A 21,458-nucleotide genomic window follows, 5' to 3' on the forward strand; every position below is an offset into this window, starting at 1 on the left:
CCCGGCTGTTCTGATCCGGCTCCATTATTGATCTGCCGACTGGGAGGCGGGCGGAGGCGGCAGAAGGAGGCTGGAGGCTGAGAACAGAGTTGGCGGTAGTCCGCCCATCTGACACAGTCCGAGCACCGCAGACAGCCTGCTAGCAGCTCGCTTCTCTGCCGTAACATCTCACCTGCTTCACATTGAAATCAGTGTCCCCCTGAATCATGCCGCCGTCGGTCCACCGTGCGGTTCGTGGTTTTACCGGTCGCGGTCTCCCAAAACGTGCGGTACTCTACTAAGCCCGCGCTCCAATCAATCACACTCACACTCACGTCTGAACGCAATAACCCTTCGGCAGTGACGGTTGAATCCATTTAGTGTGTCTGTTAGTGGGTGAGAGTGGTTGGTTTCTGTTTGTAGTCTGGTGCAGAATACCGTCCTATGGAGGCGCTAACTGATGAAGAGGAGAATTATATACGACGGTGATATTGTACGAGATTGTAGCAAATCTAGAATTATATTGTAGTATACATATGTGGTACAGTAGTATACGCCGGTGATACTGTACCAAAATTTAGCAATTTAAAATAGTTTATGCGTAATTATAGAGAGAGATTAGAGGTAGATTTGATAAGAGGTGTACAATACAATCACTATGATATGCCAGCTACTGTTTCTAACACTTGATTGAAATCTGTGTTTTGAAAGAAATGATTAAAAACCATTTATTAGTCACTTGAATCGATTTTGAAATAGTTCTTCCCCGAGTTCAAAAACCGATGTTATTCAAGTCGAAACATTTCTGTTGTTTCCTCCAAAATAAGAAAATGTTACGGTATTCAATTTGAGGTTCATTTCGAATTTTTGATTTTTGGATGGATTCATAGAATTGGGTGGAGAAGTTGTTTGAATATTGCTGACATTTATAACGGCATCAATTATCTTTCTGCATGAGTATGAATTACAATGAATTTGCTGAAGTAGAAAAAGATTTTCATTGTCCCAGCTTCCATTGAATGAATATATAACTTTAGTTTGGTTCTAATATTCTCAAGCTACTGGTCCATGTAAGTCCATTCGAATATACTTGAATATAGTGAATATACTTGAGGACTGAACATTTTGTGAATTGAAGAGCTACAAGACTTAATAACCTATTTTGGACTATGTGTTATCCAAATTTGGGAGAGAAATAGCACAAGGTTGCCTTATTTTTCCTCTCCCTATCATTTTGATAATGTACTTATTGTATAAATGAATAAAGAATGAATAAACGACTTGCCTATAAACATAGCAAAGCAAAGCATGAATAATATAAACAATTTTATAAAATACCTAATGAATCTGTCTATGTTTAATGGAAAGGCAATTAACGATGAAGTACGGTGACAAGCAAATCCCTTTAGGGGAAAGTTGAATTAAATATGATGATTTCTTGCACAGGGGAGTTGAAATATCCACCCACCACCCTATCATCAGATGTAATCACCTCCTGGCATACCTAAGCCCTTTATGGCTGTGAATTAATCTGATTGCTATCCCTGATTCGAATGCGTTGACGGGTAATTGACAATGCATGTGGTCTTCTTGTTAATAATGATAAATCAAATGAATTCCTTTCAGAGCTCCATGGATCAACTAGGAAATTCAAGTTCTTGCTATTGAAATTGTTCACGGTGATGTGAAAAATAAAAACTAATTCCTTATAGTTGAAATTATAATAATATTTTAATACGGCACTCAAGTATGGCATCATATTGATTAGTGCCAGAATTGAATTTTGTACAGGGATATGTGCAACTATTCGAATAAATTGCTATTTTTCATACAATAATGACTTGGCATACTAAGACTGATATTCGACGTCACAAGTGGTTGCACTGACAATGCATATGAGCAGATTATTATAGTATTCATGATAAATAAGATATGAACAGTTTCATAACGTTTCTATAGTGTGTATTGTATTCTATTGGCATAGTCATCAGGGAACTTTATATAATCTTTGTCCTCTATAATCTCTCAACATTCAAGTTGAAGTGAAGAAGAAAGGCTCTTTATTCACTACAATCCCATAAAAATTTAGATACACTGATAGTGAAACTTCTATGAATACTTGCAGGCTATTTGTGAATTAACTGATCCCATTTATCTAATAGGAATGATTAACTTCAATGAAAAGTTCTAAGAGTAAGAAATCAATACTATGAGAATTTTATTGCTACTAAAAATACATTCACAAAAATATATCTAGTAACTATAGAATAACTTTAAAAATAAATCGTCTAAAGATAACCAATTTTCAATTATCCAAAGCGACAAACCAATAATTACAATACTTTAAAAGCTATAGATCAATTGGATATTATTGTCAAGAATTTTCAAGTTCATCTCAATACTGTGCTTGAACGCAATATTGCATATTTCATCTCATTTGAAGAGCACAAATAATATTAAATGATTGGAATGATTGTGCCTCTCCCGAATTCTGATTGATGGAAGTTTCCAATAAAAGGATTAACATATTTCATGATTTTCGAATTACTATTTCAATACGGTATTGAATCAAATCAAAAGCTTAATATATATACCGGTATATTCTACTTCACAACAGGAGCAATGTGCAAAGTTCCAGTAGGGTACCGTAACGGAATAATTTTAAGAATAAAATTAAATATTGTGACCGATGAAATGTAGGCTATTTGTATTGTAAGTCTACTGCAATTATCGAATTAATATATTCAATTCCTATTTATTGAAAAGTAATATTCAAAAATTAATAAAAAAAATATTCGCTATGGAGACGTATACCTACTACGACATTACCAAAAATATACAACTAAATTTATTAAATAATGTTTCACCATCTTCAGTAACGTGTGAATTTGTGAATATGTGTGTAACAAGGATACAATAATAATATTTATAATAGGGAAGACGAGGCGTTATATAGTTTCCAATGGAAATAAATTGCCTTCGACGAGGTTTGGTGAATCAAACAGGTGAATTGAGTTGTAGGGTATTAGGGCCAATCTGCTCTTCACCCCATCAAATGCAGTGGTGAGGGGTTGCCACTGCCACTGCCACCGTACATCACTGCTTTGTGTTATCAGCCAACGCCCCTGATAGAACTGGTGCCCTAATAAAAAACTTAACCTAAATAATGTTGCGTGCAATCTGGAGGTTACAGGTATCCTTTTAACACACCATTGATTCGCCAACTTAATGGCTTCTGACCGCAGGGGAGAAATTAATTTCTCTGTCACACATAGACTTTGATTCTTAGTGAAATTGACAACATCCTTTCAAAAGGCTTTATAGCCAGCAATTACATATAATATGAAATTTACAAAAGAAATTTGAGGTGATTATAACTTATTCATGAGTAGAAATTTAATGTAAAGTGTCAAATGCATACCAGTTGAGGTATTGAACCCCCCCCCCATACCCTATAATAATATACCCTTTATGATGCTATATAAACTAATATAATACTACAGTAAAATAGTTTGAAAGTAGCAAACCATCGAACTAAGAATATACAAATATAAAAAGTATAGACAGTAAACATAAAGTATAGACTTGTAAACATACAAGTATATAATATCGTAATCTCTAGTACCTACACTTCTAAAAATAATTTGAATAATATTACATTCTTCTTCATAATATGGATCGGCTCTCCTAATTTCAATTGTAATGTTCATAGTTGGGAAAAATAGTGTCTTGAAATTAATGACAGATTGCCACTAGACGCAATACAGAAGAGTTTGGCCAAGAGAGGCTGAACAGAGAGAAAGAAGAGAGAATGAAACGTTGAAAAACGTACGGTATCAAAAGAATGAAAATTATAATTTAAATTGCATTAATTAATTCAAATTGAATATTATCGATACAATGATTCAATGACAGACCCTTTTCAATGATGATTCGTAATAGTTGAAAATGAAATGAATTATTGTCAAAAGTATAAAGTATGGTATTTTGCAAGCTATATAAAAAAGCACTAAAATTCCACAAAATAACATTAATAACAAATAAGAACAAACTCTTTACATCACATAAAGCATGAAGTATTAAATCTTCCAATATATCACTTTTTAGAAATTAAACGATTTATAAGTATTACAATTTTCAAAATAAATCAAATACTACTGCAATAAAGACGAGAAATACTATGAAAAATCTCAAATTTCTTAGTCATTCATGTAAATCAAAAATGGAAATGGATATAATACAAGGAAGGGTATAATAGTTGACTCTGTATTTAATAATAACTTCATAGTGCAAATACAGTGGTTTTTATACAGAGTGGGTGATAAGTCCGAGAACGGCTTAATATCTCATAAACGAAGGTAATTTGACGGTGGGTGTGATTGGGGATCGTACTCAAATTAAAAATACTACTTTACTATGACTGAAAATCTGGTCCGCCATCTTGGATCAGCCATATTGAATGCAACTTCATTTTTTTAAATAGGAAGGTTGTCATGCAGTTCATGATTTCGATACGAAATTTCAAGAACAATTGAATACCGAAAACTACACATCGATTACTCAAACCGTTTAGAAGATATTCATATTATTAATTACTACCATGGTTTCGATACGGAATTTCAAGAAAAAGTGAATGCCAAAAACCGCACATCTATATCTCAAACCGTTCAGGAGATATTCATATTATTAATCAATACTATTCAAAGAAGAAAGGAGAGAAAAACGTATGTTAACGGCTTAGTATCTCATAAAAATGTGATTCCAAGGTGGGTGTGATTGGGGATCCTACTCAAATTTGAAATACTACTTTACAATGACTTTAAAAATCTGGTCCGCCATATTGAATGCAACTTCATTTTTTTTTAATAGGAAGGTTGTCATGCAGTTCATGATTTCGATACGAAATTTCAAGAACAATTGAATACCGAAAACTACACATCGATTACTCAAACCGTTTAGAAGATATTATTCATATTATTAATTACTACCATGCAAAACAGAAATGATATTTCATATTATTAATTATGCAAAACAGAAATGATATACATAAGTGGTATTGATTAATAATGTGAATACCTTCTGTGCGGTTTGAGATATCGATGTGCTGTTTTCGCCATTCATTTTTTTCGAAATTCCGCATCGAAATCATTTTGCACATGACCACCTTCCTATTTAAAAAAATAAAGTTGGATTCAAAATGGCGGTTACAAGATGGCGTAGGCTACCAGATTTTCAAAGTCATAGTGAAGTAGCCTAGTATTTCAAATTTGAGTAGGATCCCCAATCACACCCACCGTCAAATTACCGTTGTGTATGAGATATTAAGCCGATCTCGGACTTTTCACTCACTCTGTATAAATTGCTTATTGAGTAGTTTTCCAGGGTCTTACACATGTCTATAGAGACCAGTAGTTTTCTCCAATATATTCAAAAATTACGTTTTCAAATAAATGAACCCTCTGTCGAATTTATTGAATTAGAAAACTTATATGAAAGAAACATAATAACTTTCACAAAGCTATTAATTTTAAATGTTTCTTGAAATAAGTTAAAAATATTATCCAGTGCCCTTTTATCATTTACCAGACTTCATTCCATTAGTAGCCCTACGAATATTTTAATGTTTTTTGTTATGATCATGAAATAAATTAAAAATTAAATAAATAAATTATCTCAAAATAAATGCCTGAAACTAACGGTCAAGCTGTAGCTGAGGATTTTAAAAAAGTATTATTCCTAATTTATCTCAACTTGGCATCTGGTTCTTACTTCACAAGTATAATAATGAGAAATTCACTTTGGCAAGATCTCTGGAAGAAATTAAGAAGAAGGCTCTTGTAGGGAAGATGCTCATTGTTTAAAGCTCCACCCTCTTCATCTTGGCTGGTCCTTTATGTGCCATGGAGGGTCCACAGAAAAAAGAAGTTACTTAATGAGACTCTGTGTGCTGAGTACAAAAAGGGGATGATTATGACGACAATTCTTGGCTACTGGAACAAATGACAATTTGTTTGTGTCTTGGCTCATGTTTAACTTACTGGAGATGGACGCGTTTGTTGTGAGGAAAGTAGTGAAGTGTCAGAGCCACTACACAGAGACATTGCCTTTTAATTTAATAATGAAAGTTAAGTGGTGTTGAGTAATAGGACTGACCATACGAAATTATATGGAGCTTACAAATAAGAGTTTAGAGTCAGCTAGTTTTCGACTCTAAGCGACTTAATCGAAATTTGGTTAATTAAATTAAATCTCCAAGCATCGTGGTCTAGTGTAGCTTATGAAATATTTAATCAATAAAAAAGTGAATTTAATAATTCACATAATGTCTTTTGTCAAACAATGAGAGTTCTTAATTTTCATATCCTTGTAAGCACATTATATAAAAGTTTTCAAATTGAATGTTACTTTTCATCACATGTAATCTCTAGTTGTAAAATAATATATAACCATGTTTTGAAATGAAAATAAAATGAAATTTTGCTTGAATCCTATTCATGAGTGATGATAATAATAATTTACTTTACTGCCCAGAAAGGCCTACCAGTATTACTTGCAAATTTTCTGTTATATTTATGGTTTGGAGCTTAGAAAATATTATTCTATAGACTACCGTACTTTTTATCAGCTTGGTGAATGAACAGCATACTAATGATATTATAATGGTGGGGTACAACTTGAAATTTAATAATATATTATGGATACGATAGCTGATGCATTCAGTTCAAAACAAATATTACCGTATTTGCTTTAGTTGAAATAATATGCAGGCTAGACTTAATGATATCCATTGAACATTATAAATTATTATTGTAGAGATTAAAAACATATTGGATTGTATATAGACATGTGAAGATATCCTTCAAACAGTATATAACTATTGTGGAGATTGGAGAAAATATTGAATTAGATATATTTGATTTATGAAGAGCACGAGCAATATTATTTATTTGAAGCTATAGTTGGCAATCATAGTGATATGGTATTGTATCATGTGAATATTTTTCAGGTTTCATTTTACATTAGGATTAAACCTCGAACACCAAGTATGGATTGACCTATTTTAGTGTTGAACTATAGTAAATCTCAACTGATATTAAAGATCAGTGAAATACTCAAGTTAGTGAGCCATAAATGGTTCATCCAATTATTGTTCTGTGGCTAAAGAATTGTTATGTGTGAAAAATAGGCCAAAAAGACAAAATAACAAATGATTGATGCAGAAAAAATGGAAGGTGAAATTGATGGAGGGGATAAGGAAGAGGAAGAAGAAAAAAGTGAGAGCTTGGGAGTAATAGTAGGAGAACAATGCAAAATATTCCAATATGTGAATTCAGAAGACAAAAGATATACCAAAGCAATTAATAGAAAAAAATATGTATTGCATTTTCTAGTATTGAGTTACATCTTGAAAAGTTTAATGTGCTTCATCGATGAAACATTTTCATTTGCAATGATAAAACTTCTTTTAGTGAATCTGTCAGAAAATTTATCATCGAAATCATTGGTGGCTCTCCAATATCACTAACAATGAAGTTTGAACATTTGTGTAGCAACTGAAAATAATTAATATTGACTCAAAACAATTCGACTATCGACAATAATAAAAGAGAGAAGCTTCTCAATTTGTATAGTAAAGTGTATTTGAAAAAGTCCGGGGAAAACTCTTCTGACATTGTAAATGTGGAATCTTTTAGGGTTTCTATAAAAACAAAAGGTTTCATTAATTCGAGTTTTTTTGTGACGTGCGTGAGAGGATGTTTAACAACTTCGAATTTTCAAAATGTTGATAGCTTTTGAGTGAGAATGTACGCTGTAAAGTGCGTTGCCCTATCACAGAGGTGATAGCAGTGATAAGTCGTGAATGGCGACCGATTTTATATGAATAATTTTGTTTTTGGTGATTGTGAATAGTGATTAGATTGCGATGTAGGATGTTGGTTTCGGTGGAAATGGTGGAGCGGTAGTGTTGGTGCCAACCTAGACATGGTCGATCTCGGTGGATACGTCATCATTCTGGTTAAAACTAAGGATGACAAGATCAAACTCTACGGTAAGTTCCAACCGAAATTTAGAAAAATCATTTGAAATACGAGAAATAGTTTATTACCTAGATGTAGATGTAGATCCATCATCCACATTTTTCCACTGTAAGTTACTTCAACAATAAAATAGTTGGAGTATCATGAATTTTAAAATTTTGTCCATAGGCCTACACATTGATATTTTGGAACTTCCCCATAATAAATTGACATCACTGATTATATACGGTACAGAGTATCCCACAAAAGGTGTAACAGCCGAACCATATATTCTACATACAATTTGTAACAAAAGGTGTACCTAATGTAAAATTTTCTTTATCAACCTCAGTTTTCGAGATACATGCATTGGTTTTTCGATATTTTTGGAAAACGTCAATAACTAGAAAACTATCAGTCAAAATAATCATGATTATTCCAAGGATATTGTCGAGTTCATCAAGTTCAATGCCAAATTTCAAACGCTTATAGAAAGTACTAAAACGCCAAACAAAGGATAAAAATAATATGAATTTTATTGGATTTTTTTCCTTTTCCCAATCATCCTTAGGATTATATTTTGGCAGATAGTTTTCTAGTTGACGTTTTTCAAAAATATCGTAAAATCTATATCATCTCAAAACTAAGGCAATAAAAGAAACTTTACAAGAAATTTTTCTTTGTAAAATTCACGTAGAAATGGTATTTTGCTGTTACACCTTTCGTGGGACACTCTGTATTTATATATTTTTTCTATTAACGTTTATGTACTATTTTACCTCCAGGATTATAGTTTATTGTTGACATACTGAGGTTTTTGGGTTTATAAATATATATTCCTAGAAGTAAAATAGAAAATAAAGTAGAACTCACATATAATATCAGTGTTCTTAATTTGTACAGCCTACTTAGCTAAGACAAAATATTTATTTTGTTGTTTTGATGAATCATCAGCCACGGTTTGCATTGATTCAGATAAATAATATTTCCTCAAGTACCATCTCATTCTAATATATGTTTTTTATTTTATTAAATTCATATGGCTTTTATCGGCAGAGAGATCCTTTTGGATGTTCTGCCTTGCCGTATTATGTAGGTACCCAATGTCATTTCCTACTCACACTCAAATTTATAGGTTATATATATTGGGTTCTTCATGTTTTCTCACTAAAAATTTCCACTTTCACTTCCTGAATTTTTATTTTATGAAGTTTAAAATTAATAAAACTTATTTTTAAACACAATTCACATTTTTAAAGCAAACAAATATAAAATTTTGATAATAATATTGAAGCTGAAAATTTCACATTAAAAGTTTTTCTATTCTAATATTATTTATAATGACAGTGACAATTCGGTATTTTGAGTACGGTAGCGGTAGGCCTACATACTGAGTAATAATTTTTATTTTTGCACTGAATGTAAGTAATGATAAGTAATGATAAGTATACATTATACAATAAACAATTATTTTTAATCGATAGTTTTTTCTACATTTAAATTGTAACACAATAATCGAGTAGCACATAATACATTCTGTTAATAATATTAACCAAAGGTTCTCAATAATAAAAATAATGTGTTGTACCGTATTCAATCAACAATATAGACTAATAATTTAATATTGATTACCAGTAGGTAATATTCAAAAATATTATGTTGCTGTTGATCCACCTCATCAACTTGAGTTGCATGTGGTAATTTTTTCAACTTGTCAATGAAATACTCCTACATTTATCAAACGGTTTCCCCCTTGATCATTCATCAATTTCTATCCAAATTTGGGAAAGGAACAGTTTGGGGCTTTAAGCCTGTTGTTCCTTTTCCAATCATTCATAGTTGACAATGATATTGTAGCTATCAATTACAATTTCATATATTGTTAATTAGAATATTCAAGACATATCACAAACTCTTTATAATATGACATATCATTGAAAATATAAATAAATAAACATAATTACTCATACATATACTTGAGAAAACTCTCAGGAATTAATCAATCGATAAATAATAATCACAGTCATTATTGCTTGAGAATTAATGATTCAAGGCTGTTCGGTTGTTCGGTACACTTTTTTTTAATTGGATTTTTTTTTCAATATAATTGTTAAGATTATAAGAGCGAGAAAAAGTGGCAACTGAAATTTTCAAGTGGTCTAATAAGCGAGTTATGGGTTGTTGAAGTGCTAACTCCATTTTTCCAAAACATAAACGGTTTCGAATTTTCCATTGGAGTTTTTTTAATACATTTAGTATATCATTGGCTTTGTTCTAATATGCTTTTTTAGCGATTTTTGTCAAAATAAACAAGTTATTGAATTTAAAAAAATACTTTTTTATTTATGAACGATATATGAGGAATAAAATGTTTTAGTTTGGAAAGATACATTTTTTGAATTTTTAAGAGAAGTTCTGTTAATATACCTAGTCGAAACCGTTCATGATCTGGAAAGAAAACGGAATCTGGAAAGTTAGCACTTCAACAACCCATAATTCGCTTATTAGACCACTTAAAAATTTCAGTTGCAACTTTTTCTCACTCTTATAATGATCTTAACAATTATATTGAAAAATATTATCCAATTTGAATATAAAAAAGTGTATCGAACAGCCTTAACAAGTGAAATACCTATAAAATAGCCTAGTTGAAACTTTTATTCGAAAAAATTCAATTTTGTATGATTGAAATTGATAAATATATAGGGTTTGTAAAAAAATAGATAACTAAAAATAAGATTTATGAATATTAAGAGTCCAATGAAAACTGAAAATGGAACAATGACAATAACTAAAAGTATATGTAGCATAGGGTTGATAAGAAGCTGTTTTTCAACATAAAGATTTCCTCGTAATGAATGATAGAACTACAACAATAAAATAATATACGATTACACATTTTATTAAGCAATTGTTTGGGATATAAGTGGCGGAGTTGATGTTCATGCATAGTGCATTTGGTGAGAGCCAGACGCGCTCCTGTATTATCAGCTCTAGTGGGATTCACTTTGTCAGCATTGGTGGAATGGCAAGAAGCATTCATGCTTTCATAAGGACAACTGACAGTTGAAAGTGAATCTCAGTACACACCATTCTGCATGATTTGGCCATTGGCCTGGCTGCAGGCCAATCTGCTTGGCAGCTTTCCCGCCATATCCCATAACTACCCCACTTCTAGCCTGGAGATACAACCTGACAACATTTAATAGTAAATAGACAAAATTACACTTCACTATTCAATCGTCTCTCCAAAGCATCATCGATTATTGTTTTTCTGAAGCTTCAGTTGGTGTTTAACAATTTTTGTGATTAAATTTACTTAATTTTTTAAAACTTCACTACAAGAGACCCAAAGAACCCTCAGAAATCATGCATTAAAGAGTGAAATAGAGCTAATCGAATAAGAGTATTCTTTTTTTATCATTTGTACACTATCACATTGAATAATGTAGGACGAGACCAAGAATAGCATATAGTATATAGCTATATAGGTAGCCTACTATCCTTGAGACGAGACTACACGTTTTTTTATATTTTTGGTTACAGTTAATATAGTTGTGCTTGTGCACTTTAACTGAAACCATTTGTTTTCCTTAGAATAAAATAAAAAAAGAGGGAGAATAAAAATTGAAATTGGAAATTAAAATTATGAATACAGTAGTAAAAATGTCTCATGCATTATTATAATAATTACCGTACTTGGAAGTACGGGGTAGATCAGAGTTTCAGCTTTTTATAATATTTAAATATAGTTATACAACCTCATATTTGCAAACAAAAGAAATCGAGCAAAATTCTTTGAAAGTAGTTGACAGTTTTAGAATGTGTTTATAATTTTAAGAGTTCCTTACTACGTTAGCTAGAAAGCTTCCAAATTATAACCCTTCGTCTCGTCTATGTATAAATTCTAAGAGTTCTATGGATATATTTAAAGTGAAATACAGCTCTTTTTATGTTAATTTATAGTGTCTTTACTGTGTAAAAAATATTTTTTAAAGAGATAATATATTCTTAAAGTGAATAAGGAGGACTTCAGTGATTTATTATTTCATCACCTTTTTCAATCTTATAAGGTTTATAAGTTAATTCATAGTCAGTCTCATCTCCAACAACCAGTTAAATATAATTTCTCACATTACTGATTGAGATAAATTAGAAATTGCATTTGTTCAAATGCTAATTAATAAAATAAAATTGATCTAATAATTTTAGGATAGTAGCTCTCATCGAATTTCCATCTAGCTGTTAACAACATGCACTTTCATTTCAATTTTTTCTCAATACGGTAGTCATATAATACCTACTTTCTGAAGGTACGTTATTAATTATGACTTTTCTAATAGCCTGCAATAATGATAATATTTGAGTGTCAATTTCATTTTTCGGTCAACTTTTCAGGTTTCTTCTATCATTTTACATTTCATTATCAAATAATCAGTCTTTTTATTCTATTAATCTGATGAAGAATACCACTACATTATTGTACACTACCTACCAATATTGTACTTAGTGAAGAATATGAACTATATGAATAAATGGCAATACATGATCTAATAACTTATTTCTTCAGGGCTACTTGATTTGTTATTGAATAATAATAATACCATGGTACCCTTTTTTAAAAGAAAAATCTTTTTTAATATTTTGTAGATTAAAAAAATAAACTAGTCTATTTAGAAAAATTGAAAATGGATTGAACATCCATACTAGATTAGTTGTTTTTGTATTTTATATTAAAAAGTTTTTTTTAAAAAAAAGGTACTATGGTATTATTTTTCAACTGGCAATTTATGAATAAAAAACAAACTTTCCTTGGAATGTAGGCAATAAAAGCTAAAAGCACAACATTTGTACGACACCATACCGTACTGAATTCAAAATACTTAAATTCTGATCAAATTTAGCAAAAAATTGAAACACTACCGTAAACACTTCTTATAGGTTTTGTGTCTTCACTTGAGCTGCAAAGGTTTAACAAGTGTTGGAAGGAATTTTCCTTATTTTCCTAAACTTTTCTACAAGGATCAGTATCAGACACCTCTAATAAATTAATTCTATCTCTTATTCTGGGAGGGAAAATGAGACCTCTTATTTTTGGAAAGCATTTGAGATCAGTGGAAGAAATAAGAGAAGTCAAAAAATAATAAAGGTTTGTTAGGCAGGTGAGAAGATTGATGGTGAATGTTGGGCCTTGAGGGCCGTGGAGGGATCACCTCAGACTGCCAGGGTGGAGCATTTTTCAAGAGACAAGAGAAGCCGGGAATAACGTCGTTTACTGGATTCTTCCCTCGGGAATCATTTCCTCTCACATCCACCCTTCTCAAATAAATTGCTAGCAAAGCTCGCTAAACGCGCAATCCCAATTTATTAATACAATTTCTAGGAAACAATCTTCAATAGCTCTTCCTCCAAGGAGGTCTTCCTACCTACAAACGTATCTAACAAAAGTAATGACACTAATTCATACTCACCAAAGTTTTCATTTTTTCAAACCGCAACGTTTCTCTCCTTTAAGGCATGCAGTTGCTTGGGTCATGTCATACCTTACACCGGCGGAATTGATGTACCCTCAACTTTCAGCAGCACACTGCAACTCTCCAACTGATCATTACCACTCTTCTCCAAAGATCCAATATAATTGGGATCTTCAAAATCAAAATGAAGAGTAGAAGCAACCTTTCCGCAGGAAGTGTAAGGATGGTCACCAACCACAGGAAAAGTGAGTTAAACATGTGTGTAAACACATGTTGTCATAATATATTGTTGTGTTATCTCAGCGAAAGGCTTAGAACAAAAATAATTGTTGAGGTCAGGTTTTTTATCCTCGATTTTTAGTTGTTTATTTTTCTTCGCTGCTACATTTTTGTAATTAAATTATTTTTCTATCATTAGAATTTGTAATTTTCCAGTATTTATATTATATTGTTATCTTATTAGGAACTGTTTTTTGTTCAAAGCCTCACGCTGATGACACAACATGCACGACGAGCATGTGTGTACACTCATGTTCAAAACACTTGTCTGTCGTTAGTGGCCACCCTAAGCTATCCAGGTGAACCACTGTACTTGAAGAGAATAACATATTGTTTGAAAATATACATTTTGAATAGAAAGAAATCAGTTTTGAATTATATAATGTAGGGCCTACATCACTCACTTCATAAATATGTGTGTATTACCATAGAGAAACAATAGCTTGAGTAGATATCCCATAGTATAGGGCGTTTATGTCGTAACTTTTACTGGTAACTCAAGCCGATAGTCCACGTAGTTCTTTCCCTTGAAGCTGTGTGACACTGGTAGTCTCTCATATAGTGCCATTCATACACTCTCACCTCGCCAAAACAGTAAAAATCTACAACAATCGTTAGTAATCGACTTGAGATAACAGTAAAAGTTGCGACATAAAAGCCCTATATCATGGGATATCTACTTACGCTATTGTTTCTCTATGGTATTACGCAGTTATAAGCCCATACAATTTTATAAGCTATTTAGACCTGTGTAGCTCAAAACGTTTTGGCCAGCTATGATAAAATCTGGTCAGATTAATGACAGCTTTTTGTTTCCAAAAATATACAGATTACTGAGTGGTTTAAAAGTCTCTACCGATCAAAAAGCTTATGATACAACTTCATGGATCGTCACTTTTGCACCACTCTCTGTGCATATATGATACACAGATAGGTCTACAGAGTGAGACATATGTATGGGAACCCTTCAATAAGTTGGAGACTGTTGTAGATATAATACTGTAACTTTCAGGATAAGATATTGGTCAAATACTCTATTTTGATGTAAAGCTGAATTTCAACCCTTCATAAGGGGGCGACTAAGGGGGGGTTGTAACTCGAATATTTTAAATGTAAACACCCATTGTGTGGTAAGCCTACATCATTTTTAAGGCCTTTTTAAAACAAGAAAGATGTCATCAATAGAAATGTTCTATGGTAGAGGCCTTATTTTATCCAAAGTGGCGGCTGATTAAACTTTATCAATAATTTCTTTGGAAACTAAAACTTCAATCAGCCGCCATTTTGGATACAAGTATCATAGAACATTTTAATTGATGTCATCTTTCTTGTTTTAAAAAGGCTTTAAAAATAGTAGGTTTACAACTACTATTACCAAATTACATGAACAGTGCTATACAATTCACCGTGTCTAGACAACAGTTTATTGTTCTTCAGATAATTTTTTACCTTATTGTAATTATAAAACGTTTTATGTCCACTTCGAGCAGTAGCATAGAGAAATCATACCGTAGGCTACTTTACTGCTAAATCTATTGCTTTATATGTATGCTTATTCTATGATTTTAGTCACCAAAGTTCATCTTAGAGAGATGATCATATACTTAGTTATATTATTTGAAAGAACTTCTAGAAATTTTCAAGACAAGATACTGAGTAAAATATGGGATTTCCGCTCTTGAGCACCATTTTTCAAGCGATATTCTAATTTCTGTACAGATTCCATAGAGTTTAGTCATAATGTGATAAAGATGTGTAGAAGTTCTTTTAAATAGCATGACTCAAATACAAAAGTGACTGTAATGCAGTTTTAATTATCAAATCACATTATTTTAACAGCCAGCTCCCTTTAAAACTTTTCTGAAAACACCAAATGGTTGATACTGGTTTCGCAAAAAATAGAAATTAAAAGCAGTACAATGTGGTTTTTAAGAGAATGGCAATTTTGGTAGGTGTGTAGCCTAATATTTTTCCAATAGAAATCACTATTGAATAAAATACCAGTAACTAAATGTTTTTTAACTGTTTCATTTATTACTATTATCTGATATACAAAGAATCAATTTCATTCATAATTGCAGGCATGTGCAAAATTAATTCCAATAAAATTGGGAAGTATTAGCGATACCGTAACAGGAAAGTTTTATAAAAATTATTGCAAAATTTCCCCCTAATTTCTAAAATAATTTAATCTACAAAAGTACTGGAATATAATAAAAAGCTGTTGAAATATGGATACATACTTTTTATTAATGATAATTAACAAATTCAAATAATATATATTTACCTACGGTACTAATAAAAAAATAAACAGGAAGCAATAAATTGGTATAGGTAATTAAAGTATATGATGAACAAGAATAATAATCGATAATATAAGTATTTATCAAGCCTAAATCTAACGAATGTCTAAAATATTAAAATCTTGAAATGATATAAATAAAGGCTAATCATTCAAATTCTTATGAAATAAGAGCATTGTGTCATAAAATTGTTGGTAGGGAGTTCAAAAACTAAATGTGAGCAGAATATTTACAAAAATAATAAGATATTTGAGTGAAAACATTTTTCGAGTTTTAAAAAATGGCAACGAGTATTATTCAGAGCTTGAAGATTTGTTATGAAATCCGTTCATAATATGCTCTTCATTGAAATGTAGAGAATATCGTTTTTAAGGTACCTCAATTATAGATTGAATCAAATTGATGCAAATAACTACATCCTTTATCGCAAGTAGTGGACTTACATTGGCAGAAGTAAATTAAAAGTAACATTAGCAAGACTTGGAACAAAATTCTCTATTGAAATGTAAATTACGATAATTACTCAACGATTTAATAGTTATTCAAATGTAATATTCTAAAAAACTTGAAAACAAATACAAATGAACACAAATGGGTTTAGATGACACAATGATTAACACTGTCATGGAGGAATTTATAAGTGACCACCATCAGTCATTAATATTTTGTGACTTCTCCACTGCATAATCACAATCAAAGGTAACATGACAGTGAACGGTTAGTTGTAATAACATCAAACGTGCAAAAGAAAAACTAACTGTTTAAGGTGGGAGATAGACATTGTACAAGATAAATTAATGGATCACGTGGCAAATTATTGAGAATGGGTAGATGAGCTTTAGAGATTTGGAATTATTGATTAGTCATTGAAGACTTGAAAATAAAATTACCTGGGGAGCTTCAAATGTTTAGAATTGGTTGTAGGTATTCATAATTTATATTTTTAACTTGAAAATAATAAAGAGCATCTTGGAATCTCTACTGCAAAGTTATATTTGATAAGAAAATTGCTCATGGACAATCCTCCACCAACTCCAAAATGTTTTGAAAATCAAATAAAAATAATTAGGCTTTTCTATAAAAATTAAACAAAAAATTGGTATAATTATAAAACAATGTTTAGACAGTCAAATGTATTAGTAAAATTGAAGTCTCTCACAGTAAAATAAGAAATTAAATTATTTTTAAGGAATATCATTTAGGCCATCGTTTGTGCGTGATAATAGGTGAAAATTACATTTTTTAGTTGGCTTATCACAAAATTGAAAATGGAGATCTGCAACATCATCAACATTATATCAATTTTTTCATGAGTATTATTGACTTCTCGTATATTCACATACTAATTCAAAATCGGTGTTATACGTTTATCAAAAGATTTATAAATCGCACTTATAATCGATCTTGTTCCTTCTCAATCGCTATGAGGTGAAAGCTCATTAAATAATCATAGAAAAAGAATGGCATTGAAAAACATATAAAGTTCTTAATTCATAATTGAAAATAGATTATGTTCTTACGTAATATATTGTTCTTGATTTCTAAACATGGTTTAGGTTTTAAAAGATCTTGAAGGCTATTTAAATTAATAAAAACAAAATTGTCATAACTAAATTTTGCCAGCTCCTATGTTGAACATTGAAAGTTAAAATTTTTGATAAGCTTCATGATTCTTAGATATAATTATTATAACATTAATCTACTGAAAAAATTAAAAAGCTACAATAGTTAATATTACTAAAAAAGGTAGGCTAATAGTTGTTCCAGTTTGAGAAAAGTTGAACAATTGAGAACTGAAGCTTGTGTTCAATAAATTGAAAATTAAATACGAGGATGTTCAAACTATCATTTAGTCAGTTTAGACTAAATACTCAGTTTAGAAGGTATTCTTTTTTGGTTGAAAATTATACACAAGACTATAAATGTAGAAACGTCACGTTTGAATGGGGGAAAACTGGAAATTATCACGTTTACTACAATAATTACCAAAACAACACATGCAAATCTCGATTACAATCATGCCAACAAATAAAATATATAGTTTGACTAACTGAATTATCAAGCTGGGGATGATAGAGTCCAAAAGTATAATTTGCTTTCTTGGGGAGAAAGTTTTCTAGTTGCTGTAAGTTATATCATTACCAGACAAAGGTCAGTAGAAACTGACTCATAAGACTTAAGAATAATCAATTTATAAATTAAATAAATGAGATGCTACAATTCTTGGAAGAAATAATCAAGAAACAATACATTGATATTGGATAGTATGTGCTTATTTTGTTAAGGCTATTTTGTAGGATTTTTCTTCATCCATTAACGTAATGATTGATTAGTAATGCAAGTATGTGAATATATTTATTGCTACAGAAATTTTATGATTAATTCCCAATTTGCCTACATATAATATGAATAATCAATATTCATATACATTCAACAAGCAGAGACAGTCTGTATTCATTTGAAAAAATATGGTGAAGCTAGGGTTTAAAAGAGTATTCCTTGCCAACCCTAAAATGTGTTATCAACAGACTTGTTCTGTGCATGAGAATTTAACATCTATACTTAGATGGGCAATCTTGTTTATTAATTTCAAACTAATGCAATCATTAGTAATGATTTTGATAGGCCTACCTTAAACCCTTCAATGGTTACGGTATCAAATATGAAACCAGCAAGAACTATTTTCAATATAGGCCTATATACGTCAAAATATATAAAGCTACATAAGAAATAAGAATGTTTTTATAATAAGAACTTCAATATAATAAGAATAAACATTTTACAGAGCTTGCTTAAATAGAAAATAATTTCAGGATTTGATAAAATGCGATAGTTTGAATTCATTTCTATTAACATTCACGGTACCAAGTGTAAACTATCCTGTTTTGAAGTTAGGAAACCCTAGCATTACTGTACTTGACTTGAATTCAAAAATAGATTTCAAAGCAAAAAATGACATTCATAAATCCATTTTTGTTTTACTGTAAATGTTCTTATTTCAGAGAGATAACTACGTAAGTTACTTAAAAAAATAGTTATTTACCTAAATAATATGCGTATAATCCCATTTGTTCATTGTTAATACAGTACACAAACTTTATTGATATTACTTAAACAAAAACCCATATTCTTCACACGATAATATTGCTGATGATTTTTGTATGCTTCGATCAGTGTAGACAAATCAAAAGATTCCACTTTGGAAAAGGATGAGAAATGAAATATCAAATAATAAGACAATTGAAAGAGATTTTGCAAGGTATAAAGTTACAAATAAACAAAAGTAACTTAATATTTGTATCAGTCCTTAGAATAACTTGACTGGTTTGACAGTTTGGTGATGTAAACAAACTTAGTAAGTAGATAACCTTACCAAAAGTATTATGTTTTAAAGGATTTCCTAAAAAAAAGTACCGTAACTAAATATAGAAACGTTAGATTAATTCAAAAGACATACACGATTTGAACAAAAATGTTTGATAAGAATAAATGTGAAGATTATGGGTTGGAAAATGAAATTCTGCCCAATTTTTGTAATAGAACCATGCACTTGGATAGAACATTTTTGCACCCTACAAAAGCCTACACTTGCCCTTCCTTTTCTTCTTGACCTTCAATAGAGCGGCTCTGGTAGCAGTCTCGAACACCTGACGAACTCCTTCCTTGCTTTTTGCGGAACACTCAAGGTATGCGAAGGCGTTAATCTTATCGGCCATGGCACGACCCTCTTCTGGCTTCACGGGCTCTTGCTTCATCTTGGCCAACTCGCGGATGGTATTTGGATCATTTCGCAAGTCCTTTTTGTTTCCAACAAGAATAATAGGCACATTAGGACAGAAATGTTTCACTTCGGGCGTCCACTTCTCAGGAATGTTTTCCAGAGAATCCGGAGAGTCGATCGAAAAGCTCATGAGAATGACGTCAGTGTCTGGGTATGATAGAGGGCGGAGTCTGTCGTAGTCTTCTTGGCCAGCCGTATCCCAAAGGGCCAGCTCCACCTGTCTTCCGTCAACTTCGATGTCGGCAACATAATTTTCAAAAACTGTTGGCACATAAACCTCTGGAAACTGATCCTTACTGAACACTATCAACAAACAAGTTTTACCACAAGCACCATCACCGACGATAACCAATTTCTTTCTGATGGCAGCCATTATTGGACCCATTCAATTGTTCGATGGCACAGTCATTCACTTTGCAGGCGAAAATCGCAAAAACAAATTAAAATTTAAAACACACAAAATTATAAATTAATATTGAAACTTTCTATGCGAGCTCAAAACAAAAGGAAACTTCGTCAGCGAGAAATGCCACAGCCACTCTGGACTGAATCATTGTCAGTGTAGCCAACTAAACCAAACAAAACTTACACGCCTAGAATATCCTTTTCAATATTAAAAGCATTATAAAAAAATTATGGAAATCGGAAAAATCATATTAAAAAATCCTAATCATCTTCTTAAGCTTCCGAAGGGGTAATTTATCCAGTTAACCGTACGTGTTTTTGAATGCGAGCAGACTCAGACATAAAATGTACTGTTTCTTGTTCAAAAAATTTCTACAAAATAGTTAACACATTGAAATAATAATTATTATGGATAATGAATGATTCAAAATTGAATGTCCTATCCACCTTTAAAAATACTCCAAAACTCTATAATTATATCAACAGTTGGTAACATGTGTGATGTACGTTCCGCGCGTAATTTTAAAAGTCAAGGAGCTGAAGCAATGAAGCAATATACATAATGTACCGGTTCAGTTTTATAAAGCTCCTGTTCATCCTACTTCAAACATTTTTCCCTTGTTTCATTGATAGTGACCAAAATCACTCTTATTGCCGGTTACATAAAAGCCGGTTAAATTTTAATCCTGATTAATTTTACAAGAACCAATCAGAGAAGCCGTCTTTTCAGGAAAGCCTTCTCCAATAATTGGTTTTTGTGAAACTAAACACGATTAAAATTTAACCGGCTTTTGTCCAACCGGGCCTTAATCACTCTTAAGAGAAACAAATTATAATATTATAGCGCACCTTGTAGTTCTTAATTTTGAAACTTTCTATGCGAGCTCAAAACAAAAGGAAACTTCGTCAGCGAGAAATGCCACAGCCACTCTGGACTGAATCATTGTCAGTGTAGCCAACTAAACCAAACAAAACTTACACGCCTAGAATATCCTTTTCAATATTAAAAGCATTATAAAAAAATTATGGAAATCGGAAAAATCATATTAGAAAATCCTAATCATCTTCTTAAGCTTCCGAAGGGGTAATTTATCCAGTTAACCGTACGTGTTTTTGAATGCGAGCTGACTCAGACATAGAATGTACTGTTTCTTGTTCCAAACATTTCTACAAAATAGTTAACCCATTAAAATAATAATTATTATGGATAATGAATAAT

General features: G+C 31.5%; 1 protein-coding gene across 1 annotated transcript; it reads right to left on the reverse strand.

Annotated features, from left to right (window-relative positions):
- Positions 1-15,982: 15,982 nt before the first annotated feature.
- On the reverse strand, positions 15,983-20,405 carry LOC120353579 (ras-like GTP-binding protein Rho1). The gene has a single exon (XM_039437834.1). The coding sequence runs from the start codon at positions 20,217-20,219 to the stop codon at positions 19,626-19,628; it is 594 nt and encodes a 197-aa protein (XP_039293768.1). The 5' UTR covers positions 20,220-20,405; the 3' UTR covers positions 15,983-19,625.
- Between the last annotated feature and the right edge of the window lie 1,053 nt (positions 20,406-21,458).

This window comes from Nilaparvata lugens, chromosome 11, assembly GCF_014356525.2.
Source record: "Nilaparvata lugens isolate BPH chromosome 11, ASM1435652v1, whole genome shotgun sequence".
Taxonomy (NCBI): domain Eukaryota; kingdom Metazoa; phylum Arthropoda; class Insecta; order Hemiptera; family Delphacidae; genus Nilaparvata; species Nilaparvata lugens.